The 26,303-nt window shown below is 46.5% G+C and overlaps 2 protein-coding genes and 1 long non-coding RNA gene across 4 annotated transcripts in view; 2 read left to right on the top strand and 1 right to left on the bottom strand.

Moving 5' to 3' along the window:
• The first annotated feature begins 3,631 nt into the window (after positions 1-3,631).
• OAZ1 (ornithine decarboxylase antizyme 1) lies at positions 3,632-13,488 on the top strand. The gene is given in 6 exon segments (XM_082206755.1): positions 3,632-3,886; positions 11,357-11,414; positions 11,416-11,502; positions 11,690-11,862; positions 12,733-12,818; positions 12,962-13,488. Coding segments are annotated over 6 exon segments (660 nt in total). The 5' UTR covers positions 3,632-3,761; the 3' UTR covers positions 13,093-13,488.
• A 1,419-nt stretch (positions 13,489-14,907) lies between these two features.
• On the top strand, positions 14,908-16,327 carry LOC309523105. 2 transcript variants are annotated; one of them, XR_014215253.1, is made up of 3 exons: positions 14,908-15,078; positions 15,152-15,725; positions 16,210-16,327. It is a non-coding gene; the product is annotated as an uncharacterized lncRNA (long non-coding RNA). The 2 variants fall into 2 exon arrangements; XR_014215254.1 differs by lacking the exon at positions 14,908-15,078 and having other exon boundaries at positions 15,140-15,725.
• A 1,109-nt stretch (positions 16,328-17,436) lies between these two features.
• MYO1F (myosin IF) overlaps positions 17,437-26,303 on the bottom strand; it is a 52,318-nt gene continuing 43,451 nt past the window's right edge. The window contains exons 23-28 of the mRNA XM_082206280.1: positions 24,145-24,291; positions 23,181-23,329; positions 21,986-22,069; positions 21,126-21,339; positions 19,001-19,170; positions 17,437-17,535 (exon numbers count right to left, since the gene is read on the bottom strand). Coding sequence (XP_082062406.1) covers positions 17,459-17,535; positions 19,001-19,170; positions 21,126-21,339; positions 21,986-22,069; positions 23,181-23,329; positions 24,145-24,291 — 841 coding nt within the window. The 3' untranslated portion in view covers positions 17,437-17,458. The remainder of the gene's footprint in view (positions 17,536-19,000; positions 19,171-21,125; positions 21,340-21,985; positions 22,070-23,180; positions 23,330-24,144; positions 24,292-26,303) is intronic.

Raw genomic sequence — 26,303 nt, 5'->3', positions numbered from 1 at the left:
GCGACCCGCGCAGACACGGGTTCCGTTCGCTTCAGGATGCGAATGGGGCTCCGGAACGGATCCCGTTCGCATCCAGAGGTACCACTGTATCTTGCTGCATCCCTCTTCAACTTAGCTTAATATCTAAATTGTTTTTCACTGCTGTTCACAGATTGAATCCTACTTGCAAATTTATCTATTATATTTCTGCAAATATTCTATGAAAGGCTTCCCCTCCTCCCTTAACACTGACTCCTCCTGGTCTCTAATTTTTGTTGCCAGACTTGCCAACTCCACATATAACTCAGCCATAGAGCATCTCTTTTGTAGCCATGGAATCCTGAGTTCAATCCTTTGAGCTCCCCTGCGAAGAGGAGCTGCTGCCAGCCAGTGTAGGAAATACTGAATGAGATGCACCCATAATCCGACTCAGCATTAAGCAGCTGAATAAACTGGCCAAGATGTACAAGACTGTATCAAGTAAATTTTGGAAACGCTGAAGGGTCATTTTTTCATATGCGGCAGACTTGTAAAAAAGTGGCAGGCTTTTGGGAAATGATAAACAATGAATTGAAGATGTTTGAAATAGTCATCCCCCCCCCAAAAAAAAGCCTGAAGCAATTCTTTTTGGGAATAATAGGGGAAGAGGTCCCAAAATTTGGTTAAATTGTTTATGTTTCCACTGCAGCCAGAAATGGAAAGAAGAAGTAGTTCCGACAAAAGAGGAGTGGACGTTAAAACGATTGTACTTTATGGAGATGGTGAAATTGATGCCAAAAATAAGAGACCTAAAAGACAAAATGTTTGTGGAAGAGGGGAGATCCTTTTTGGACTATCTGAGAAAATATTATACTCAAATGAAATCGCAGGCATGGCTGGAAATATGAGAAAAAGGAATGAGAATGATAAAGGAATATAATGTACGATATGAGCTGCATCAATGATCTGACCCAACATTAAGTAGCTAAATTGTGTTTAAGAGTTCCTTATTCCCCTCAGTGAGCTATAGTTCCCGGAGTTTTCCTAAGAAGAGGGATTGATAGTTAAATCTTCTGGGAACTGTAGCTCTGTGCAAATAGAGAGTCGCCTGGCAACTCTCAGCAATCCTTCTTGTTGTTTAGTTGTTGAGTCGTGTCTGACTCTGGACCACAGAACGCCAGGCACTCCTGTCTTCCACTGCCTCCCGCAGTTTGGTCAAACTCATGCTGGTACCTTCTGTCCAACCATCCCGTCCTCTGTCGTCCCCTTCTCCTTGTGCCCTCCATCTTTCCTAACATCAGGGTCTCTTCCAGGGAGTCTTCTCTTCTCATGAGGTGGCCAAAGTATTGGAGCCTAAGCTTCAGGATCTGTCCTTCCAGTGAGCACTCAGGGCTGATTTCCTTAAGAATGGAGAGGTTTGTTCTTCTTGCAGTCCATGGGACTCTCAAGAGTCTCCTCCAGCACCAGAATTCAAAAGCATCCATTCTCCGGCGATCAGCCTTCTTGATGGTCCAGCTCTCACTTCCATACATCACTACTGGGAAAACCATAGCTTGAACTATATGGACCTTTGTCGGCAAGGTGATGTCTCTGCTTTTTAAGATGCTGCCTAGGTTTGCCATTGCTTTTCTCCCAAGAAGCAGGCGTATTTTAATTTCGTGACTGCTGTCACCATCTGCAGTGATCATGGAGCCCAAGAAAGTAAAATCTCTCCCTGCCTCCATTTCTTCCCCTTCTGTTTGCCAGGAGGTGATGGGACCAGTGGCCATGATCCTAGTTTTTTTTGATGTTGAGCAATCCTTAGCAAACTATAGTTCCCAGGATCCTTTGCCGGAGGGAGGAGGCCATGACTGTTTAAAGTGGTATGATAATGCTTTCAAATGTGCAATGCAGACGGGGCCAAAGATTAAAATATGCTGACGTCTGGATGGCCTTGCCTAACCAAAAGTGATTCAATCAGGCACCAGAAAAAGCTCACCCATGGTATCAAGAGGCAGGGAATTCCAAAGCCATGGTGCCTCCACACTGAAATATTTATTTCCTATGACTGATGTGCACAATGATGGCAGAATACAGCCACAAAGAATAAAACAACCCCATACCAGTATGGAGGCACCCTTTATTTAATTCAGTGTTGGCCGTTTTTTTTTTCTTCCCTTTTTTTTGGTATGTTATGATTTTATGATTTTGCAATGTTTAAATGTCTTCATCGTACACCAACCTGAGTGTTTCCTGCCCCCGCAATATTTAGTTTGATGGTTGATAAATATATTTTTTAGAACTAAATAAATGTGCAGTTAAGGGTCAAGGGATTTTTAAATCTGAAAAAGGTTTGGGGGTGTTGTGTGTGTTCTATATGGGTTTCTCAATGTAACCACAGGGAATTGAATAATAATAATAATAATAATAATAATAAAATAATTCTATACATGGTCGAGGTAACTTGGGCTGCATCCAGTGAAGTCTTCCAAAGAAGAAACCCATTGAAATGAATGGAGCTTACTTCTGACTAAACATGTTTAGGGTTTTGGGGTTAAGTTGTATACAACCATCATCATCATCATCATCATCATTAACCGGCCTTCATCAAGAGATCCCCAGGGCAGTTCACATAATAAAATACAAGTTAAAACACAAGTGAATAATTAAACCAAAACAATGAAGCGATAACTCCCCCCTTCCCACAGATACATTTAATGGGCTGTAGGATATTAATCAGCAAATATAATATAACATAATCTGTTACAGAAAATGTGATAAAAGGGGGATAAAACGAAGGATTTTCTGTTCGTGCCTCGAGGAGCTATTCTGTGAGGTAAAGAGAAAAGGGGGGGGGAATCCACATTTTAAGAAATTATCTGTGGAAAATTATTCTTCATGAGAAATATTTGTTTTATGGAAATCCTGTGGATTGAATGGGTCTCTCAGCGTTTTATGTATTTCAGCTGAGGCAATTTATGAGCGTCTGAGGAGAATGTTTTCTAGGAAGGAGTTTATGGGTATTTAATATTTATTTATATTTGTTTTACCTAATAAATAAAACTTTATATTATTCAATAACGAGGCATTTATTTATGAGAGAATAGTAATAAAATACCCCTTCGCGCTTCCACACCTGCGCATGCGCACCTTACCTCAGCCCACTGAGGAGCTGCCCCCTCCATCGCTCTCTCATTTTCAACTGACTTCAAGAATGCCACCTTCTCAGCCAATCGAATCGCCAAGATCATCTCCCTCGGCCAATTAGAGAAGTCCGCTTCAGCATGGCTCCGCCTTCCCTCTTTTATGTGCGTTTGTGTGAAAGCATTATGCGAGCTGCCAATCATCTTAACCCGCCTCCTTCCTTTTCTGCGCCAAGGCCCCTCAGCCAATCAGGAAAGCCCTTCACGGTGAGTGGGGGAGGGGAAAGAAAATATTGTTTACCTCAGAGAGGAAAAACGGTAAAGATGAAAAAAGAGGGGGAACAGGGAGGGGGGAGCGGGGGAGGAGAAGTGGGCGTGGCCTTGCCCTTATTTGCGGAGGAGTGGGCGTGGCAAGCCGCCTTATGCTAGAAGGTAGACGCGGCCTTTGCTCCCATAGGCGTAAAACGCGCGAGGTGGGCGTGGCCATAAGGCCCCCGGGCTCCGCCCACCACTACATAAAGGCGGCTGTCGGAACGTTCCGCTCCGCCATTTTGTGCAGCCGAAGGGAGAAGAAGGAAGGGAAGCAGCTGCCGCGAGGGGGAGCCGAGAAGGAGGAGGAGGAGGAGGAGGCGGCGGGGGGAAAGACCCGACCGGGGGTTCGGCGACCAGGGGGCGGCCCGGATGGTGAAATCCTCCCTGCAGCGGATCCTCAACAGTCACTGCTTCGCACGCGAGAAAGAAGGAAATAAAAAGACCCACGTCCCCGCCGACATGCCCGCCCTGCCCGCCAGCGCCGCTTTGAGGAGGTGAGGAGGGAAAGAGAAAGGAACCCCCCCCCCCAAGCAGGCGCCTCGCTTCGCCTGACGGGCCGCGGCCTTGTCGCGCAGGCCACGCCCTATAAGCCACGCCCCTCGCCCGAAGGGCCCGAGAAGGGCTGGGCTTGCTTTGGCCACGCCCCTCCCCTTTTCTCCATCTCCCTTTTTTCTAGCACTTTATACATATAAATAAATACCTGTGCGTATAGGGAGAGGATAGAGATAAAGTAGGACATGTAGGGGGACTAGAGATGAAACTATACTTTGAAAAAGGGAGGGGGCTCTAGAGCTTTTTTTTAAAAAAAAGACGGGAATAAAAAAGGGGGAAGATATTCAAGTATTTTTGAGAAAGGAAGGGGCTGTAAATGTAAAAGTACTTCAAAAAGGAAGGAAAACCCGTGATTTCCCCTCCCCCTTTTTTCTCCGCCGCCCCCCAGCACCCCATTTTTAAATATTTTTTTGGGGGGTTTTATCTGGCATAGGGATGGTGGGGGACCGCAGAGAAAAATATGTTTAATGGGGGGGATGATACTAGAGGTTTAAAACTCAGAGGGGGCTAGAGATTTTTCTAAATGGGAGGGGAATTAGAGATGACCAAAATATTTTGAATAGAGAATAAGAGATTTTAAAAGCGATGTGATTTAGTAAGGAAGCAACAGTTTTAAAAACTAGGAGCAAGCTAAAGATATATAAAATGCCCTGAACATACTTTAGCTATAAGGCACCATTTGTGTTTGTTAAGGGACATATTTAGGTTTCAGCTTCTGCCTGGTTAGGTTCTGTACATACAGATAGTGTGTGGGTGATCTTTTCCCTAACACCTCTCAAAGTTCTTTATTCAGTAGGGCCTTGCGGTTTGCCTAGGTGCCTCATAGCTAAATTATGTTCAGAGTTAGGGTGGAGGGAAAAAAGTGCTAGGTTTAAGTCAGGGATTCTTTGAAAAAAATAATTGTGCATGATGGTGAAGAGTCTCTTTGGTGCCGTACACTGCCAACTATACCTCATTGACAACCACTATTCATATACTGAGTGTGGGGAGAGGGGAGAGTGAGTGTCACCTTTGTTCTTTACAGAACTCAAAATTCTGTATCCATAGGGAGGAAGGGCAGAGTGAGGCCCACTTCTGTTAAGAAACGAAACAAATTGTTTGTTGCTCTTTCACACACAACCCAACACACACTTATAGCACCAACGTTTAGGAAGAAAGGGGCCAATTTTAAAGGGGGAAGGGGAAGAATGTGAGCCTCATCCTTGTTCTTTTGGGAAGTTCAAGTTTGTCCTTCCACTTTCTGCTGCCCGTACACCTACTTGGCAGCCAACACTTAGAGGAAAGTTCCTACCTGTATATGTTTGCAGGGAATGAGACTATTTGATCACACGGGACAAAATAGAATTTTATCAATCACGTGCCTTTGTGTAAAATGACAATTGGCCACCAGGCACTGAACACTCCACAGAGGAGGAGGTACTATTTTAAATATGTATGTATGTATATGCTAGGATGAGGGAAAGTAAGGTGCACTTTTATATTCTATAGTGAGAAAAAACACTTGCCTCTTGTCCTTCATTTGGTACTCACCCCCCAGAGAAGTCTCTGTCTAAATAGTATGAAGGGACAGATGAAGCAAAACCCATATCTGATCATTGCGGGGAAGGATGTGGGGTCTTCCCTCTCCACTGCCTGCCCCAGAGTGAGGCAGAAGCATCTGCTCTCTAGGAAAGAATGAGGTTCTGCTCTCATTTGTTGCAGACGAGATCATTGGTTACATGAGAGACCTTCCCCTGATCCAGACAAAATACAAATCCTCTTTTTATCATTAGGGGAAAGGCTTCATCCCTCCCTTGAGACGCAAGACATTTTTAGACACCTTACTCAGTATACGTTTCAGGGAAACGAGTGACATCATAAAGGAAAAATGGGCACCAACTTCCACTCTTTCCTATCAAAACCTTGGGAGCCTTTTGTGAAAAACAGTTACGTGCAGGGATACATAAAAGTGGAGCACCTGCCTAATCCTTGTGGAGAGATATTTACGACCCCTTTGTTAATCACTGGGAAGGCAGTGGTTCTACCTTTATTTAGGGAAATCTACATTAATGAATGAAGGGGATGTGGGTTGCGCTGTAGGTTAAACCACAGAGCCTAGGACTTGCCGATCAGAAGGTTGGCGGTTCAAATCCCCGCGATGGGGTGAGCTCCTGTTGCTTGATCCCTGCTCCTGCCAACCTAGCAGTTTGAAAACACATCAAGTGCAAGTAGATAAATAGGGAAGGTAAACGGCGTTTCCGTTCACTGCTCTGGTTCGCCAGAAGCGGCTTAGGCATGCTGGCCACATGACCCAGAAGCTGTACGCCAGCTCCCTCGGTCAATAAAGCGAGATGAGCGCCACAACCCCAGAGTCGGCCACGACTGGACCTAATGGTCAGGGTTCCTTTACCTTTACATTAATGAAACACACAGGAATTGTAGAGTTGGAAGGGACCACTAGAGTCATCCAGTCCAACCCCCTGCAATGCAGGAATCTTGTGCCTAATGTGGGGCTCAAACCCACTACCCTGAGATTAAAGAATCTCGTGCTGTAGCAACTTGAGCTTTCACACATATTTTTTTTTTTTTATAATAATTTTTATTACATTTTTTACAAAAATAACAAAGAGATCAAAAAGTAAGAAAAAAAAAAAAAGACCAGAAAAAAAGGAAAAAGAAAAACACGACCATTTCAATAACTCATTTCAAATTTCCATTGGACTTCCCCCATCCCTCGCAGAATGCATTTCTTAACAATAAATTTATCAGCAAATTATATCCTTATTTCGTATGTTTCTTTCTATTTTCAATTACAGTTTAAATTTAAATCTCTTGATCAATATATACTCTGAGCAATATACCATAATATCGTTTTTACCCATTTAAACCTTGATTCTTTCATAAATCTTGTCAAATTTCATAAATAATTAAGTTTTGTTACTGGAGCTAGATTCCCAATCACACGACATCTTATGTTTCATATAACTTATAATACTTTTGCAAATAGTCTTTAAATTTTTTCCAGTCCTCCTCCATTGCTTCTTCTCCCAAGTCTCGAATCCTTGCAGTCATCTCGGCTAATTCCATGTAGTTCATCAGTTGCGTGTGCCAGTCCTCCAGTGTGGGCAAATCTTGGATCTTCCAATGCTTAGCGATAAGAATTCTTGCTGCTGTTGTAGCGTACATAAAAAAAGTTCTATCCTTTTTAGACACCTTCTGGCCGACAATGCCCACACATATACCCATCTGACTTTTCTTTTTTGTAGAATATCCTATGTATTCATACAGCAAAGGCAAATCTTCAGCAGTGCAAATATTCTCACTGATGTGCATTGTTAAAATAACCACATTTAAACAATTCTTCCAGGTGGATATGTATAACACTAGGGTCCCAAGTAGAGGGAAGCCCCGTTCGATACATAGAGAGTGTGTGTAGAAAGAAAACAGTGTCTTTACTACATAATCCAAATCAGATTTCACCAACCTAGTACCCTCCAAACCTTTTGGGCTGCAATGACTAGTGGCAGTCCTGGCTGGCGCTTATGGGAGATGGAAGTTCAAAACCTGTGGAGGGCACCAGGTTTAGTAAAAACCTCCTCTAGATTTCCCATGTCACTGAATTCAGAAATGGGACCGCTTTTTAGAAAAGGGGTGGGGGCTTTAAACAATATTTGAGGTGGGGACAAATTCACAAGGCAAGCACTTAATTCACTCTTGCCAGCAGTAGGGCTTAATAATGTCTTTTCCTCCACTTTTCATCATGTTAGAAGAAGCACCTCAAACTGAGCATTATTGAGATGTAACTGTCCGCCTCCGGGAGAGTGGGGAGTTTCCTAGCTGTTGTCCTCTGGGTGTGGCTTGCCCTGAACTTTCTTTCTTAGTGCCATTAGAGCTGACATGGGGCCTTGGCCAACTGAACCTTCCCAGAACTGGCAGAGGACCCACTTCCCCTTCCTCCTAACCTGTCGCCTTGTCTGTCTGCTAAGATCTGCAGGTGCACACTTTATTGGCACTACCTAGGAAGGGATGTTCCTTCGAGAATGAGAAATGGGGGTGGAAGTGTCGGGTGCAAGAGAATGCTGGAGACGTCTTGGGTGGCACTTGCATCTTTTTGCCCTCTAATAGCCCTTCCTTAGTTGCGTTGCCCTTCTTCATGAGCTCAGAAGAGATGGTTGTAGCGCCTGCCAGAAGCATTGCAAAGAAGCTTCTCTGTAGTAGCTCATGCCTCAGCTCCCTTTTCTCAAATCTCAGTGCAAAAGTAGCAGCTGATCCAAGAATGGTGGTGTTTTTTTAAAGAAAAGAAATCTGTTTCTCTGAGAAAGACATCTTGTTTTGACCAATCCCAGGGGTGGGAAATTGGATCTCTGACCTGCTTTAAGCAAGGTCCGGGCTTTTTTTTACATGTAATAGTTTACACTGTGGCCTGTTCCCTACATAATTAAGAGGTACAGGCCATATTCCTTTCCTGCTCTGGGATTTGGATCTCTGAAGCATAGTGTACAAGGCATATACAGTGGTACCTCTACTTACGCACACCTCTGGTTACGTATCCTTCAGGATACGCATGCGGCAAACCCGGAAGTATTTTTCCGGGTTTCGTCGCATGCACAGAACAGGCACCTCTGGTTGCAAAAAACTCTGGATTCGACCGGAGCTCCGGAATGGATCCCACCCGCAACCGGAGGTACCCCTGTAACTGAATGCTGTGGCAATGGTTGCCTTCATGTTCTTCCTGACACCACTTGCCTAAAATCCTGTTGCAGAGAGCCCTGTTTAGACTAACCTGCCCCCAACATGGTGTCTTCCTTGTCCCTAATCATTGGCCAGGCTGGGTTAAGTATGCAGTAGCACTTGGTAGTGTAAACTTGAGTCATCCCCTGCTTGGGATGTTGGTGGGGTGAGCAGCTTGGGTCAGCTCTTCTCCCAGAGATTGAGTTTGTCCCTTGATGTGCTCTAGGTGTTGATCAGCTAGGTTTAGATAGAGCAGGGTCCTCATAGAAGGGACCCCTTGGGTCATTTAGTCCACCCCACTGCAGTGCAGGAATGAATGCCCTCCTCCTGTCAACTATCCTTCGGGGGTGGGGCTTGAATCAGACCCCTATTTCTCTGAACAGCCCTGGCAGCGCTGTTGAAATGACCTCAGAACACAATGCAGGGGGGTTTGAGTTAAAGGCAAATGTTTTGCAGGGAGCTGAGGCTGGAACTGGGTTGAATCCAGTCTGGAATAGTCTCCCTTCTTGCTTTGAATCCTCTCGGTTCAACAGTGGGTGTTGAATTTACAAAGCAAGAGTGCATAATTTGGATCCGCAGACTGGTGAGGCACAGCCAGCCTATGTTTCAAGTGATTCTCCTACTCAGGAGCACCCAAGACATCCATGCTTGCTCAGATCCAGGCTCGCAGGAGCCTGCCTTAGTTAGGTGATTGATGGGGAACTGGCGATTGGTCCCCCACCTGTGGATTGCAGTCTTCGTTACACTGAATAGAAACAGTTGTCTTTAGATAAGCAGCTTGGGCTTCCTGCGTAACAGGGCCAATTCCTTGGCGGACTGCAAGGATAGAGGGGTGTTGAACCCTGGGCGTAATGGCTACTTAAGGAGAGAGCTGAGTTCATGGTGGAAAACACTAAGGGTGGTAGATCTTGAACACTAGAATGGACCTTTTTCTGTGGTGGCTCCCCGTTTCTGGAATGCTCTCCCCAGAGAAGTTCTCTTGGCGCAATCCTTTATCTTTAGGCACCAGGTAAAAACTGTCCTCTGTAACCAGGCCTTTAACTGTCTGTGGCTTTTCAGAAGTGGGTGGGGTGTTTTTAATGTATTGCGGAGTTGGGAGGGATCCCCAAGGGTCATCTAGCCCAACCCCCTGCAATGCAGGAATCTCAGCTCAAGCACTCATGACAGATGGGCATCTAACCTCTCCTTAAAAACCTCCAAGGAAGGAGATTTGATTTTTATGTACCGATGGGGTGTTTATTATTTGTCCGTTTGGTTGTATGCCATTTTGAGTTGCCCTGAGCAAGATAAAGCAACTGCCAAATTTAATTAAAAAAATAAAGCATTCCCTGTGGTTTCCTGCCTGGAACCATTCTCCCACTTATCCAAACTGAAACAGCACAGAGCATTGTAAGACGATGGAGTTAGTAACTGGATGGCCTGTGGCATCAAACCAGAAATTACAATAGCAAATGTACATGGAAAAGGCACCCTTAATGAGTAGATACTGCCTGTCAGAAGTCCTTAAAATAAGTCACAAACCATTGTAACCCGGAGCAGCATTTTTCTGCGCCTCAGATGACTCAGTCATTTCCCCCCCCCCCCACATTGAGCAACCTTGAGCCCAGCTTGTGTGGCTGAAGGGGGAATAAAATAAATCGGATTGTTGTGCAATCCTTTGAGCAAAGCACTGCATATCGCGTTAAGGGATTAGTGGGGCGGTTGTTTCTTTTTTGGCTGTTCAAAATGGTGGATGACAGGGCTTCCTCCCCACCCCTTGTTTATACTGTTTTGCAAATGGCTGCTGGCAGGATGGTTGTGAGAATTTCCCCGAGGGGAACCTTGATCTGCTTCATCTGCTGAGGTGACGCATCCAGTGAGAGCCTGCAGGGTGAAGGATGGTGCAGAGGGAGGGGCTAAGTGGGACAGCGATTATCATCACCCCGCTGTTGATGTTAAAAAGGAGACGGAGCCCATTCAATTCAGCTGGCTTGCTGTTGACATAGCACTGTACGTGAATGCTGCACGGCTAGCTTGCTTCAGCTGTGCGGGACATTTAAATGGCAGCTTAGAAATTCAGAAATAGGGGTTGGTATTTTGCAGCTGCATGTTCCATTCTTAACGTGTGGATGCATGCACTTTTTTGTTTGTTTTTAAATGGCAGTTCTCCAATTTAGCTTGCAGGCTTGCTGCTTCCAGTATTAAATTCCCATTAAATTCCCAGTAGAAAGAAGCAAAACATATTATGGATTACTGAAGTTTTATGTATTTTATTGCAACCAGTAAAGGGGAATGGAAAGGGCTTCCAGTTCTATAGAATGTGAGTGCGGCAAGAGTCTAATAGGGAATGAACATGTTTGTGGGCTGATGGGGCAATAGAGTGCTAGTTAAACAACTAGAATGGGAGCCTTTTAGTCAGTCCTCTCCCCGGCCCCTGCCTGCTTCATGGGTTGGAGATCCCGTTAACTCTGAAAACTTAAGCAACTCCCCAGAGAATAGCAGATAGCAAAACAGCAGGAGTGCGTCCAGTTTGTTTTGTGCATTAGCATTCAACAGACAAGTGTGACATTTGCATGATTCTTGGAGTTGGAAGCAATTTGGGGGGGGTGTTAATTTTTGGGAGGCTTGTTCAAACTTGGAGCTCATGCTACTAGTCCATAAGAAATTCTGATGTCCTCCCTAGTTGTGCAACCCTGACCACTTTCCCCCTCTCTTTTTCTCAGTTCCAGAGTGTCCTTCAGTTGCTGTAGTAACCTGGGTCCGGGGCCTCGGTGGTGCTCCTGATGCCCCTCACCCACCCCTGAAGATCCCAGGTGGGCGAGGGAATTGTCAGAGGGATCACAATCTTTCAGCTAACTTATTTTATTCCGTAAGTATGCTTGTACTCTGCACGTGGGGTTAATCCCTGCATATTTTAAGGGTTTTAGAGATTAGGCTGAGATGTGCCCTTAAACTTCAGTGGGTCTACTCTGAGCGGGACTCACAGTAGATTCAGCCTAACGCTTCCCCCATAGCCATAAGCAGATTAAAAAAAAACACCTTTCTGTTTCCTTTAGGATAATCGGCTGAATGTAACAGAAGAGATAACATCTAATAACAGGACGAGAATCCTGAATGTCCAGTCCAGGCTTACGGATGCCAAACACATCAGCTGGAAAGCTGTGTTGAACAATAACAACTTGTACATCGAAATTCCCAATGGCGCTCTGCCTGAAGGGAGCAAGGACAGGTAAAGGGCGGAAGGAGTTCAGGTGTGCCTCGGTTGTTGTCATGGTCGGAGTGGGGTGAGGGAGGCCGCCAGCAAATTTATAGCTATGGTCAAGTCTCGTTCTTGAATCTGTGGCTTTTACAGAACTGCCCTCGGGGTCTATCCTTGATACATTTCTTGGTGTGTTGTGTTGTGCGGTGTGCTTTACACACTGATTAGGCAGGTTCACAGCGGATGAGTAGTCTTATCTGCTGACAATTGGCTGCTATGGCTAAGTGGACCCTCCGAGTTTGCAGACAGTGTGCTGTTTTGGGGGGGGGGGTTGATGTCTTTCAGACTGTTCTGCTGGGCTTCCCAGAGGCCTCTAATTGGCCACTGGGGATCAGGTGGTGCTGGTGGTGCAACAGGGATTGGCTGATGCTCTTCAAATACTAGGTGCCCCTCCCTTCCCTTTACAGGAGAATGGAGGAATTTCTCGTTAAATTGGTCCTGGGGAACCTGTGCTATTCTACTTCTGTACCTATTAAGTACATACGTGTTTCCTGCTTTTCCACAGAGGTGGTGTGGGGCTTCAAAAAAGAGAGGCCTGTGTTTAACAGGAAAGGAATGCAGTCCAGGTTCTTCTAAATTCCCACATGTGCCTCTTAATTCCTAAAACCAGTTCTTGACAGTAGCATTGCAGGGCAGAGGCCATCCTGGGTAATTTCTGTAGTCCGTTCAGCCCCAGGAGATTATTAAGCTATAAATGGCAGCTGCTGGCTCCTTAAGGAGCTTCTGCTACTTTTCCTCTGCCCAAATCAAAACCACAGTTGCATAAAATACTTCTTGAGCAGGGAAGTGGAAAACAAGAGTTTTCACTTGCTTCCTGTTCTCCCCCCCCCCCACCTCCAGTTTTGCAGTTCTTCTTGAGTTTGCTGAAGAACAACTTCAAGTGGACCATGTCTTCATTTGCTTCCACAAGAATAGAGACGACAGAGGTAAGAGAGGCTGGCTCTGTGGCTGGGTGTGTGCGCGAGGAACCCGTGTCACCTCCCCGGTGGCATGAGTGGGAGATGGGGGGCAAACGGGGTGTTTAATTTCATCTGGGGAACTCACCCTACATCTCTTCTCTCCCCGGCAGCCTCGCTGCTCCGTACTTTCAGCTTCTTGGGCTTTGAGATTGTGAGACCCGGGCATGCCCTTGTCCCCAAGAGACCCGATGCTTGCTTCATGGCGTACACCTTCGAACGAGACTCTTCCGAAGAAGACTAGATTGCAGTGTTTGCCTTGTTAGAGCTTTTCTCTCTCTTGTTTTCTCTTTGTCAAAGATGAATCTGTAGAAATTTTGTCAACATCTTTAAATGACGCGTAGCGCACAAGCGCCGGAAAAAAAGAAAGAAAGATGACTTGTTCCTTTGTACGAATTATTTGTGACAGGCTGCTCTGGTGGTGGTGGTGTGGGGGGAAAGATGTTGAAAATTTCCACCTGTTTGTCATCTTGTTTTTTTTCCTCTCTCCTGGATTTGTCCGCATGTTGTGATTGTGCAAAGAAAAAAAATAAATGCTCACTCCAAATTAGCAGTATATTTCTTGGAAGTTTAATATTGTGTGTTTGTGATACTGAAGTATTTGCTTTTAATTCTAAATAAAAGTTTATATTTTACTTTATTGCTAGTTTTAATGTTTAATAACAGTTGGTATGTTCGGCTAGGAAGGGTTTTTTTAGCCTGGACTTGGAGAGCAGTAGTGAGGCATGTTGGGTTCTTGGCTCCTCTCATTCCTAGCTAGTGTGGTTGGAGGCAGATGACATTTGTAGTTCAGCAACATCGAGAAAAGCGGTGGGTGTTCCCTAGCTTTGCTGACGAGATCATGATGTTGGTCCTACTGTGAAGGTTCAGTTTCTTCAGGGAATAGTTTTTTCACTCAAATCAGGGTCCTTTCAAGCAACACAGTTGCATATTCCACAACATCACCTGGCCTTGTTGGGGGGTCCTCTTCTCAACAACGTAATTTGGTGCTGATTCAGAGCCTTTCCAGGGTTGTGGCTCATTTGTGTTATTGTCAGTATTGCTTCAAGATAGATGGGATTCTAGGGTGCTGAGTGGGCCTCTTAAGATTACTTTCCTGTGTCCTGCAAGCAGGGACTTGGCTGTTTCCTAGGTGCCTAGTAGGGCTGGGCGATAGCTGGTGTTCAACATCACAATATATCACCAGCTAAACATCGCGATAATGTATCACACTGATTGAGAAGGATGGAGCTATGTAGAGTCATTGGCTGGCTTCGTGGTTTTCCCCACATTCTGATTTTTGCATAGCACACACAGACACCATGATTTGCAGTATATTGCCAGGTCAAAAATTATGAAACCGATAGCGTGATACGAACTTATATCATCCAAAGCAGGTTTTATCAAGATATCGCCCAGCCCTAGTGCCTGGTAATCTTAAATTGGGACTGGTGGTTGAGTTGTTGCAGCAGTCCAGACAAGCAGCTGTAGGAAATGTGCACGTCTCTGCATTCTTACTTCTCTACCATGTCCCCTCGCCTCAGTTGAGCTTGTTGCTATGAGAAGTCCCAACCCGTGGCTTCTCAACTTCGTTCCTTTAATACTAGGTGGCGGCTGGTTTTATACCCTGTAAAGCAGCCCCTCTTTGTTAAAAAAAACACCCATCCTGTGTTCCCATCTCGAGACAGTCTACTTTTGCCAGTTACACTGCAGCAAACCATGGATCCACCTAGCTGAGCATTGTCTACACAGACAAATCGGACGCCAAGGCAAAATGCTTGCTGCTGTGATCTTTACCCGAGGGTCACGTACGTACGTACACTGCTCACAAGACAGGTATTGAAGCGACTTTGTGGCATAAGTAAGTAAACAGAATTGTAGAGTTGGGACACTGCAGTTGTCCCATAAGATGATCAAACCTGCAACCTTGGCATTGTCGGCACCACAACTAAACCTAGGATAGGTCGTCCCCCCGACCTGCTGGAAACCTTAAGGCAGGTGCAAAAAAATAACAGGTGGAGAAACTTTTTCAACCTTAGAGCTACCTTTTAGGGAATTGCTGACAGTGGTGGATGGGGCCAAAAATTAAAAAGTTATCTGACCAGCAGGATAACACTATTCTATACCGCAGTGGTCAGCAACCTTTTTCAGCAGGGGGCTAGTCCACTGTCCCTCAGGCCTTGTAGGGGGGCCGGACTATTTTTTTTTTTTTGCGGGGGGGATTAATTCCTATGCCCCACAAATAACCCAAGTGGTGCATTTTAAATAAAAAGCACACGATCTACTGATATAAAAACACCAGGCAGGCCCCACAAATAACCCAGAGATGCATTTTGAATAAAAGAGTACATTCTACTCATGTAAAAAAACACCGATTCCTGGACCGTTTGAAGGCGATTGGGCCGGATCTGGCCCCCGGGCCTTAGTTTGCCTACCCATGCTAGTCTACGGAGTCTACCCAGACCCGCAAGAGGTGTTGCCGCAGTTCATTGGCACATTCTGTCAAAGCTAAAAGCACTCAAGGAAAGTGAGACAGGGCAGGGCTGGGGAGTGTCCAGGGCCAGAGAGGAAGGTTTGCAGGACCTCAGTTGTCCCCAACGCCTGAGGTGCCCCATCTCAGCCAGAAGGGGAAAGGGACATGTTTTGGACACATCTTGCCTAAGCCGATAATTAAAGGGATGTAGATGTTTTTAAGCAGAGTTTGGATGGCCATGTGTCATGGATGCTTTAGTTGAGATTCCTGCATTGCAGGGGGTTGGGCTAGATGACCCTTGGTGGTCCTTTCCAGCTCTACGATTCTATGCTAAAGCTCTCAGTCTGATGCGAGCAAGATGCTGGCTCCAACCCCAATGAATCATAATCATAAAAATAAAGGCCAATGCAAACCTGAACCTCTAGGCACCACAATTCAAGAAGGACACTGACAAACTGGAACGTGTCCAGAGGAGGGCAACCAAAATGGTCAAAGGCCTGGAAATGATGCCTTATGAGGAACGGCTAAGGGAGCTGGGCATGTTTAGCCTGGAGAAGAGGAGGTTAAGGGGTGATATGATAGCCATGTTCAAATATAGAAAAGGATGTCACCTAGAGGAGGGAGAAAGGTTGTTTTCTGCTGCTCCAGAGAAGCGGACACGGAGCAATGGATCCAAACTACAAGAAAGAAGATTCCACCTAAACATTAGGAAGAACTTCCTGACAGTAAGAGCTGTTTGACAGTGGAATTTGCTGCCAAGGAGTGTGGTGGAGTCTCCTACTTTGGAGGTCTTTAAGCAGAGGCTTGACAACCATATGTCAGGAGTGCTCTGATGGTGTTTCCTGCTTGGCAGGGGGTTGGACTCGATGGCCCTTGTGGTCTCTTCCAACTATGATTCTAGGTTTCTAGGTTAGAATGACACTTGTTGAACGATTCCACGATTCTAAGTCCCATTTGTTGAATTAATTCAACTAAATAGTTCCAATTAGATTTTAAATAAATTGCAATGGATGTTTACTGTTTTGAATCTTGATTGCCTTGTGATCTTCCTGGGCGGGCTTTGCAAACTGCTATTCTGAACCAGGTTTTTTGTAGGGGGTGCTGGTCCCCAAAGGTTTGGCAACCGCTGTTGTGGATAAAACAGCCTGGTGGCCTGGCTAAAAAAAAGGATCTTCCTATTTCCCTACCACCTTGGAACGATCTGTGGTCATGAGCCCAATCCGCTTTACACAACTGGGGAAGCTAAACTCTGCAAACAGGCACACCCTTGATTTTTAGCAAATCAAAATGGGCCAAGGCTTCCCCTCCCATGATCGTAGCCAGTTTTAGGTTAGGGGGCTGCAGGCCCCACACCTATCCTCTGCCTGGCTCGCAGCAGTTCTCAATCTGTGGGTCCCCAGATGTTGTTGGACTACAACTCCCATCATCCCTGAGCTCTGGCCTTGCTAGCTAGGGGTGATGGGAGTTGTAGTTCAACAACATCTGGGGGCCCACAGGTTGAGAAAGGCTGGTAGCAGATTCAGAATGAAATGTCTCAGCAACTGTTGTTCTAAATTACTTCCTTTTGAACTCAGCGAGGATTTCAGTTCCCAATATTCTCATTATGTCTACTTTTAGATAAGTATTTTTATTTACTTGATCGGGGGGCAACTGCTCCCTTGGCTATGCCCATGTGTGCTTCGAATGAGTGTGCTTGCACCCTAAATTGACATTATGAAGAAGACAATGTGCATTTCGAAACAAGAGTTTTTAATTCCTTCCTGGGCCTCCCTGCCTCTCCCACTCACCCCCCCGCCCAAAAAAGCATTGCAACATTGTGCAGAGAACACATCAAAGGCGGTCGTTGTGCAATGCCTCCGCCAGCATGCCTCCATAACTCATATCCCTTTAAAAAATACCCTAGTTGCCGTACCCCTTTAGATAGCACCAGAACAGCAAAAAATATCAACACAGTGAGGGCTGGGGTGCAAAGGTTGCCTTTGCTGAAAAAAACCCACATGCCAAAGCGTTTGCAGTTCTGGAAACAGCAGTCAAGGAGGCAGCGTTCCTGACTCCCATGTGCTTTGCAACGCATGTGGCAGGGGTTCCTTGCGCATGGCGCAAGCTCTCTCTTTCAAGAGCTGGTTTTGTATGATCTGGCCACAGGATGGAGCACTGCTCAGATCTTCTGAACATAATTCCCCGGGAAGAGGCCTTCTCTCCCATGAAGCCGTCCTTTCCACCATCCGGAGGGGTCTGCAAAAACAATATAATAATATATGACAAGGTGTTTGTGTTGCTTGTTAACCCCCATGCCGCCCTCCATCCCTGCTTTGTTGAAACAGCTGCTGTTTAAAACCATCTCTTGAAATCTAGCCTTTCTTTGCTCTCCTCCCCTGCCCTAGCTACGTGCATACGCTCCAACATTCTCTGGTGAAAACAGGATTATTCTACAGTCCCTCAAAGTGTCCCTACTTTCCAGGGACAGTCCTGGATTTTCAGAGGCTGTCCTGGTTTCTGATTTGATCCCAGAATGTTCAGCTTTTCCTTAAAAAGGTACCCCTGCCCGTCAGGGCCAGTCGTGACCGACTCTAGGGTTGCACGCTCATCTTGCTCACTGTCCGGGTCACGTGGCCAGCGTGACGAAGCTGCATCTGGCGAGCTAGCACCAGCGCAGCGCACGGAAACGCCGTTTACCTTCCCACTATAAAGCGGTACCTATTTATCTACTTGCACTTAGGAGTGCTTTCAAACTGCTAGGTGGGCAGGAGCTGGGACCGAACGACGGGAGCTCACCTTGCCGCGGGGATTCGAACCGCCGACCTTGCGATCAGCAAGTCCTAGGCTCTGTGGTTTAACCCACAGCGCCACCCGTGTCCCCAGCTTTTCCTTAGGTCGTCCCTATTTCCATCGGAGAAATATACAACCTTTAGAAGACATCTGAAGGCAGCCCTGGATACGGAGGTTTGTTAATGTTTAATGTTTTATTAAGGGACGCGGGTGGCGCTGTGGGTTAAACCACAGAGCCTAGGACTTGCCGACCAGAAGGTTGGTGGTTCGAATCCCTGTGACGGTGTGAGCTCCCGTTGCTCGGCCCCTGCTCCTGCCCACCTAGCAGTTCGAAAGCACGTCAAGTGCAAGTAGATAAATAGGTACCACTCTGGCGGGAAGGTAAACGGCGTTTCCGTGCGCTGCTCTGGTTTGCCAGAAGCGGCTCGGTTATGCTGGCCACATGACCCGGAAGCTGTACGCCCGGCTCCCTTGGCCAATAAAGCGAGATGAGTGCCGCAATCCCAGAGTCGGCCATGACTGGCCTTAATGGTCAGGGGTCCCTTTACCTTAATGTTTTATTATGTTTTTATATGTGCTGGAAGCTGCCCAGAGTGGCTGGGACAACCCAGTAAGACGGACAGGGAATAATAATAATAATAATAATAATAATAATAATAATAATAATGCAGGAATAGGATGTCCCTACTTTCATCAGAGAAACGTTGGAGGGTACGAAAGTGGCAGAGAGAGCGGAAAGGGTGTCTGGTGGGGAGACAGCTTCAGAAGAAGGGGGCAGCCCTGCACACTTTTGCCACTGCCCGCCTGCCCTATGGCTGACCTCAGACCCACCTGTACCTCCCCCCCCATAGAAATGTGGATTTCTGCCTTGCAAAACCACAGCTTCCTCACCCCTTTCTTGCGTGAGTCACAGACCGCATTGCAGACCTACCTTCCATCAATATATCTATCACGTCGCCCGCGTTGAAGCTGATCTCATCCACATCCTGCCCGACGTACTGGTACAGAGCGCGGCATCGTGGCCCAGAAGCCTTGGGCTGCGGTTTGGGCCTCCCCACGGCCGGAAGAGGTTTCTGGCTGATGCTCCGCTTCCTCTGCGTCCTGTTGAAAAGAGGCAGAAGTGAGTCGGCAGGGGGTGCTTGCAGCTCTGGGTTCGAATTCTGCAGGGCACCAGAGATGTTTCCACCTGCAGGGCTCATCCCGTCAGCAGAATGACACAGGGGAACAGAATAAGGCATTGGGCACAGAATCCTGCTTCTCCGACGGGTGCCCAATTGAATAAAAAATTGGGGGGCCCAGGTAAGAACCTGTCCTACATAATTAATCACATGATGCGGCACACTGCAAACAATTTGGATAGCAATGCCCATCAACATTTTTGGGACCCTCAAATATTTGGCAGGGCAGGAGCGGATACAAAAGGAGGAACAACAAGAAATTTAAAGAATATTTAGCTAAATATTGTAATATAAGATAAATAGAAAATCCTTGGAAGTAACAAATAGGCTTAGGGGTAGAATAAGGATACGGGGTAGTAAATATTAAGGATTAGAATATTAACAAAGGAGAAGAGGTTAGTAAATGAAATGAGTTAATATTATTAGAAATATGAACTTGGAGAACTGTTATAAAGGTGATATAATGAAATTCAGTTAGAGGGGAATCGAGGAAGACAGATATCAATGTTAAGAGAATTAGGTATTTGAAGAAATAATTTTTCTGTGTTTAATTTTATTGTATTGTAGTGTGTTTTTGTTGTGTGTTTTGTTATGTCCTTTTGTGATCAATGTGGAAAATCAATAAAAAAAATTGGGGAAAAAAATAAAAGGACGAACAATAGACGAAAAGACAGACTCAGATAATCACACAAGCAAGATGAAAAGAAAAACATAATATAGAAATAATAATAATAATTTTATTGTTTATACCCCGTCCATCTGTAAATCATACAAGTAATGATTTAAGGTGGAGAGTCAAGCAGCAGAGTAACCTCATTTGTTTTCTTTCTGTTTTTCTTTTTAAGGAAATAAGTAATTATACAAGCAGGGATTGATAAATAGACGGCTAAGGGGAAAGGGGAAAGGGGAAAGGGAGGGGAAAATAAATTTTAAAATCCGGAATTAAAGATTAAATATAAGGAACGGAATGTGAATTGGAAATCAATGGCTGATATAAAGCAGTAATTAGAGGAAAGATGAAACACATGGACAACGAAGAGTGGAAAGTCAATGAAAAAACTGCATTAAATTTGATGTGATTTGGTACTAGTTTGTTAAAACTAATAAAAATTATTTGGCAAAATAAAAACAAAAATGTGGAGGGGCCAAGGGACCCCAGACCCTAGGAGTTGATTCCTATGGTTCCCAATAAGTTCAGTTTAATTTTCAAACCAACCCCATGATTCTAGTCTTTATGGTTTTGTTATCAAAATCTTCCTTTTACTTCTTGGTCGTAAGTAAAACCTCCCTAGAATCATAGAATCCTAGAGTTGGAAGAGACCACAAGGGCCATCGAGTCCAACCCCCTGCCAAGCAGGAAACACCATCAGAGCACTCCTGACATATGGTTGTCAAGCCTCTGCTTAAAGACCTCCAAAGTAGGATCCAAGCGGTTTGCAAATAATAATAATAATATAATAATAATAGGTACGCAGGTGGCGCTGTGGGTTAAACCGCAGTTCGAATCCCTGCGACGGGGTGAGCTCCTGTTGTTCGATCCCTGCTCCTGCCAACCTAGCAGTTCGAAAGCACATCAAAGTGCAAGTAGATAAATAGGTACCACTCCGTCGGGAAGGTAAACGGCGTTTCCGTGCGCTGCTCTGGTTCGCCAGAAGCAGCTTAGTCCTGCTGGCCACATGACCCGGAAGCTGTACGCCGGCTCCCTCGGCCAATAAAGCAAGATGAGCGCCGCAACCCCAGAGTTGTCCGTGACTGGACCTAATGGTCAGGGGTCCCTTTACCTTTTAATAATAATATTGCCAGCAAAGGGGGAGGGAAACAGCTTTCCTCGCATAGGGCACCCTGGGGCAGGTGATAGGTTTCAAAATCAACTCATACCCTGCCATTCCCTGGTCTGGAACGTTGAGGAACTCCATGTTGTGGTCCGAGGGTGTCCTCGCCTTTGCCCGCCGCGTCATGCCCTGTCTGGGGAGAGCGCTGGCCGGGGGCACTTGTCCAGGCCTCTTGGGGGCGCTGTAGGTCTGTTCCTGGGACCTGGTGCTGCGTGCAAATTGCGGTGCTCCGTTCCTGCATGTACCTTGAAGGGGCGCCCCTAAACCGGAGGCGTTACAGAAGCCTTAGCAAATAAACTCTGCAGAGATCCGTGCTGGTTTTGCTCAGCTGCGTACAGGCGAATTAGATTGTGATGAATGCCCCAATTATTAGTAATGCCCCTGTTATTATTGTTATTAAAATTTGTGTACCTGCAGGTCTCAGGGCAGTTGCAACATAAAATCACAATATAAAAGCACAAATTACATAATAAGAAGCAACCCAATTTTTTTTACCCACCCTTCACTAACAGGCCCCAGGGTGCATCACAGCGATTTAAACTTCAGTATTAAAAACAGCTTAGAGAAAACAAGATGAGCGAATCTGAGTTTTCATCCAGGCCAATAAAAATTAAGAGGGCAGGTTTCTAGACCTCATGGAGGAAGAATGCAGGTTGAAATTCCCAGCTAGTCTATGTGAGACAAGGTAACCCCGCAAAATGGGTTAGCAAAATGGTACTTTATCATCTACCCTTAGATCAGAAACGGGCAATTTTGTGGTTTTCTGGATGCTCCAGGGCTCCACTTTGCAGAACCCCCTGGACCATTGACCATGCTGGCTGCTGGGAGCTGGACTCCAACAGGACATGCCATGTTGAATGTGCATTTTTCTCCCTTCCTCCAAGAAGCACCATTGGCCAGGCTTACCTCTGGGGGCTGATGGGGCGGCTCGCGATGGCGTTGCCTGCTTGTGGCGACCTCTGCTTTGAAGGGCCCCTTTCCGTGTTGGCTCTGGAGGAAGAGAGGAAGAGATTTCACATTCACCTTGGCCTGGAATTGGGATAAAATTCTGCAAAAGGGTGCACATTTCATGCGGATTATACCCAGCTCTACCTCTCGTTTAAATCGGAACCAGTGAAGGAAGTGAAGGTCTTGTGTGAACGGCTGGAGGATGGATAGTGGCCAATGGATTGAGGTTGAATCCCGACAATACAGAAGTGCTGTTCTTGGGGGACAAGGGACGGGCAGGGGGTAATGGTCCTGAATGGGGTAATTGTGTCCCTAAAAGGACCAGGTAGGCAGCCTGGGAGTCATTCTGGACTCACAGCTGTCCATGCAGGCGCAGGTCAATTCTGCCTCCAGGGCAGCTGTCTACCAGCTCCATCTGGTGTGCTGGATGAGACCCTCCCTGCCTGTTCCCTGTCTCACCAGAGTGGTCCATGATCTGGTTATCTCCTGCTGGGGCTACTACAATGCGTTCTCCATGGGGCTACCTTTGTAGGTGATTCAGAAAGTGAAACTAATCCAGAATGGGGCTGCCAGACTGGGAGAAGCTGATGGGACCATATAATACCAGTCCTGAAAGATCTACACTGCCTCCCAGTATGTTTCTGGGCACAATTCAGAGTGTTGGTGCTGACTTCTAAAGTCCTAAACAGCCTTGGCCCTCTATAAGGAGTGTCTCCACCCCCATCGTTCAGCCCGGACACCAAGGTCCAGTTCCGAGGGCCTTCTGGTGGTTCCCTCACTGCAGGAACTGAAGTTACAGGGAACGACAACCAACCCAGAATGCTGGTGACTGGGAGTGACCGCTGAGAACATATAAGACCTGCTCCCAGTACGTTTCTGAGCATCAGTCAAAGTGTTGGTGCTGGACTTTGAAACCCTAAATGGAATTGGCCCTGAAGGAGCGTCTCCGATCCCATCGTCCATCTCCAAGGGCCTTCTGGCGGTTCCCTCCCTGCGAGAAGTGAGACTACAGGGAACCAGGCAGAGGGCCTTCTCGGTGGTGGCACCCTCCCTGTGAAACACAGATGCCAAGGAGATAAACAGCTATCTGACTTTTAGAATACATCTGAAGGCAGCTCTGTATAAGGAAATCCCCCACTCAGCCCCTGCTTACTGGAGTTCTTGGGGAGGCCGCTCCCAATGGATATGGTCAGTGTCTTGCCGCTTGCTTTGAGGGCTGCCACGTCGCCCTGTCCACTCACGAACGACACTGTCCGGGTGCCCCCTCCTCCCCACCCTTCTTTCTTCACACGGAACTGTAGTCTGAGGGACGGAGAGAAGGAGAGGCAGGGGAAACGATTAGATCCACAAAAACCTTATTTGTTCATTGTTTCTCTCACATCCAAAGTGACTTGCAGTTTGAACCATTTAAGGACATCCAATAAAAATATTAAAAACAGCTAAACAGATAACTCAGGACATGCTGACCCCATCCCACTAACAGAAGGCCGCAATTGCAGACCCTCCCAGTGACCCTGTTTTCCCAGGATGGTCCCGGATTTACAGAAGCCATTCCAGTTTCTGACTTGATCCTGGAATGTCCCACTTTCCCTTAAAGGTAAAGGGACCCCTGGCCATTAAGTCCAGTCGTGGCCGACTCTGGGGTTGCAGCGCTCATCTCGCTTTATTGGCCGAGGGAGCCGGCGTTCAGCTTCCGGGTCATGTCGCCAGCATGACTAAGCCGCTTCTGGCGAACCAGAGCAGCGCACGGAAACGCTGTGTATCTTCCCGCCGGAGTGGTACCTATTTATCTACTTGCACCTTGATGTGCTTTCGAACTGCTAGGTTGGCAGGAGCAGGGACAGAGCAACGGGAGCTCACCCCGTCGCAGGGATTCGAACCGCCGACCTTCTGATCGGCAAGCCCTAGGCTCTGTGGTTTAACCCACAGCGCCACCCGCATCCCGCATAATATCATACTTTTCACCTAATACATATTGCAGAAAGTGCTACTGCTGTTTTAGAGGGGTTCTGAGTTGGAACGGCAGGGCTGAGGAGGGGAACCGGATCCATTTTCCAGCGACACTTTGGGAAGGGGCAGTTTGTGTGCTTGTGTGTGTTGCTGGCCGTCCTGCTTACGTGTCGTTGAAGTTCAGGAGGAGTTTGCTGCGGGTCGCCTCTTCGTAGCGCTTGCAGAGCAGGCTGATGAGCTCCGTCTTGAAGATGGATTCCAGGAACGTGTCGGCCTCGGCTTCGTGGAGGACAAAGAAATCGTCTTGCCTCGTGCTGTGGTCACCGGAAAAACAAAGCGAAACAGGAAACAGCCAGAGAAAAGAAGGCGTTAGTCCTCTTGGGAGAGGGAGGAAGCGGGTGGGTCGAGAGGGAGAGTGGCAGGGAGTCCCTCTGACCCCAAGATGGCCAAGCACGGAGCAGAGGACCATTCCATTTCAATTCTCTGAATCGGAGGGTTGTGGGTTCGAGCCCCACATTGGGCAAAAGATTACTGCGTTTCCGGGGGTTGTGCTAGATGACTCTTGGGGTCCCTCCAAGTTCTACAACTCAGCTTCCTGTTTAAACCAACCCTTTGTTCAAAACAATGAGGACTAGAATCTTGCTTCAGTTTTCAGGGAAGAAGCTTAGAGGTGGCTTAGAGGGAAAGTAACTCATCATGCGAAAGGCTGGGCTGGATGAATCCCAAGCCGGAATTAAGATTGCTGGAAGAAATATCAACAACCTCAGATATGCAGATGACACAACCTTGATGGCAGAAAGTAAGGAGGAATTAAAGAACCTTTTAATGAGGGGGAAAGAGGAGAGCGCAAAATATGGTCTGAAGCTCAACATCAAAAAAACGAAGATCATGGCCACTGGTCCCACCACCTCCTGGCAAATAGAAGGGGAAGAAATGGAGGCAGTGAGAGATTTTACTTTCTTGTGCTCCATGATCACTGGAGATGGTGACAGCAGTCACGAAATTAAAAGATGCCTGCTTCTTGGGAGAAAAGCAATGACAAACCTAGACAGCATCTTAAAAAGCAGAGACATCACCTTGCTGACAAAGGTCCATATAGTTCAAGCTATGGTTTTCCCAGTAGTGATGTATGGAAGTGAGAGCTGGACCATCAAGAAGGCTGATCGCCGAAGAATGGATGCTTTTGAATTCTGGTGCTGGAGGAGACTCTTGAGAGTCCCATGGACTGCAAGAAGATCAAACCGATCCATTCTGAAGGAAATCAGCCCTGAGTGCTCACTGGAAGGGCAGATCCTGAAGCTGAGGCTCCAAGACTTTGGCCACCTCATGAGAAGAGAAGACTCCCTGGAAAAGACCCTGATTTTGGGAAAGATGGAGGGCACAAGGAGAAGGGGACAACAGAGGACGGGATGGTGGGACAGTGTTCTCGAAGCTACCAACATGAGTTTGACCAAACTGTGGGAGGCAGTGGAAGACAGGAGTGCCTGGCGTGCTCTGGTCCAGGGGGTCACAAAGAGTCAGACACGACTAAGGAGATAGTACAAGAATATTTGGCTAGTTTAGATGTATTCAAGTCTCCAGGGCCAGATGAACTGCATCCAAGAGTATTAAAAGAACTGGCAGATGTGATCTCAGAACCACTGGCAGTCATCTTTGAGAATTCCTGGAGAACAGGCGAAGTCCCGGCAGACTGGAGGAGGGCAAATGTTGTCCCTATTTTCAAAAAGGGGGAAAGAGAGGACCCAAATAATTACCGCCCAGTCAGTCTGACATCAATAGCAGGGAAGATTCTGGAGCAGATCATTAAGCAAACAGTCTGTGAGCACCTAGAAAGGAATGCTCTGATCACCAATAGTCAGCATGGATTTCTGAAAAATAAGTCATGTCAGACTAACCTGATCTCGTTTTTTGACAGAATTACAAGCCTGGTAGATGAAGGGAACGCAGTGGATGTAGCCTACCTTGATTTCAGCAAGGCATTTGACAAGGTGCCCCATGATATTCTTGTAAAGAAGCTGGTAAAATGCGGTCTTGACTATGCTACCACTCAGTGGATTTGTAACTGGCTGACTGACCGAACCCAAAGGGTGCTCATCAATGGTTCCTCTTCATCCTGGAAAAGAGTGACTAGTGGGGTGCCACAGGGTTCTGTCTTGGGCCCGGTCTTATTCAACATCTTTATCAACGACTTGGATGATGGACTCAAGGGCATCCTGATCAAATTTGCAGATGACACCAAACTGGGAGGGGTGGCTAACACCCCAGAGGACAGGATCACACTTCAAAACGACCTTGACAGATTAGAGAACTGGGCAAAAATAAACAA

Source organism: Podarcis vaucheri (genome assembly GCF_965113315.1).
Source record: "Podarcis vaucheri genome assembly, chromosome: 18".
Classification (NCBI taxonomy): domain Eukaryota; kingdom Metazoa; phylum Chordata; class Lepidosauria; order Squamata; family Lacertidae; genus Podarcis; species Podarcis vaucheri.
The sequence above is the reverse complement of the archived record's forward strand: the minus strand, read 5'-3'. Positions and strand labels throughout refer to the sequence as shown.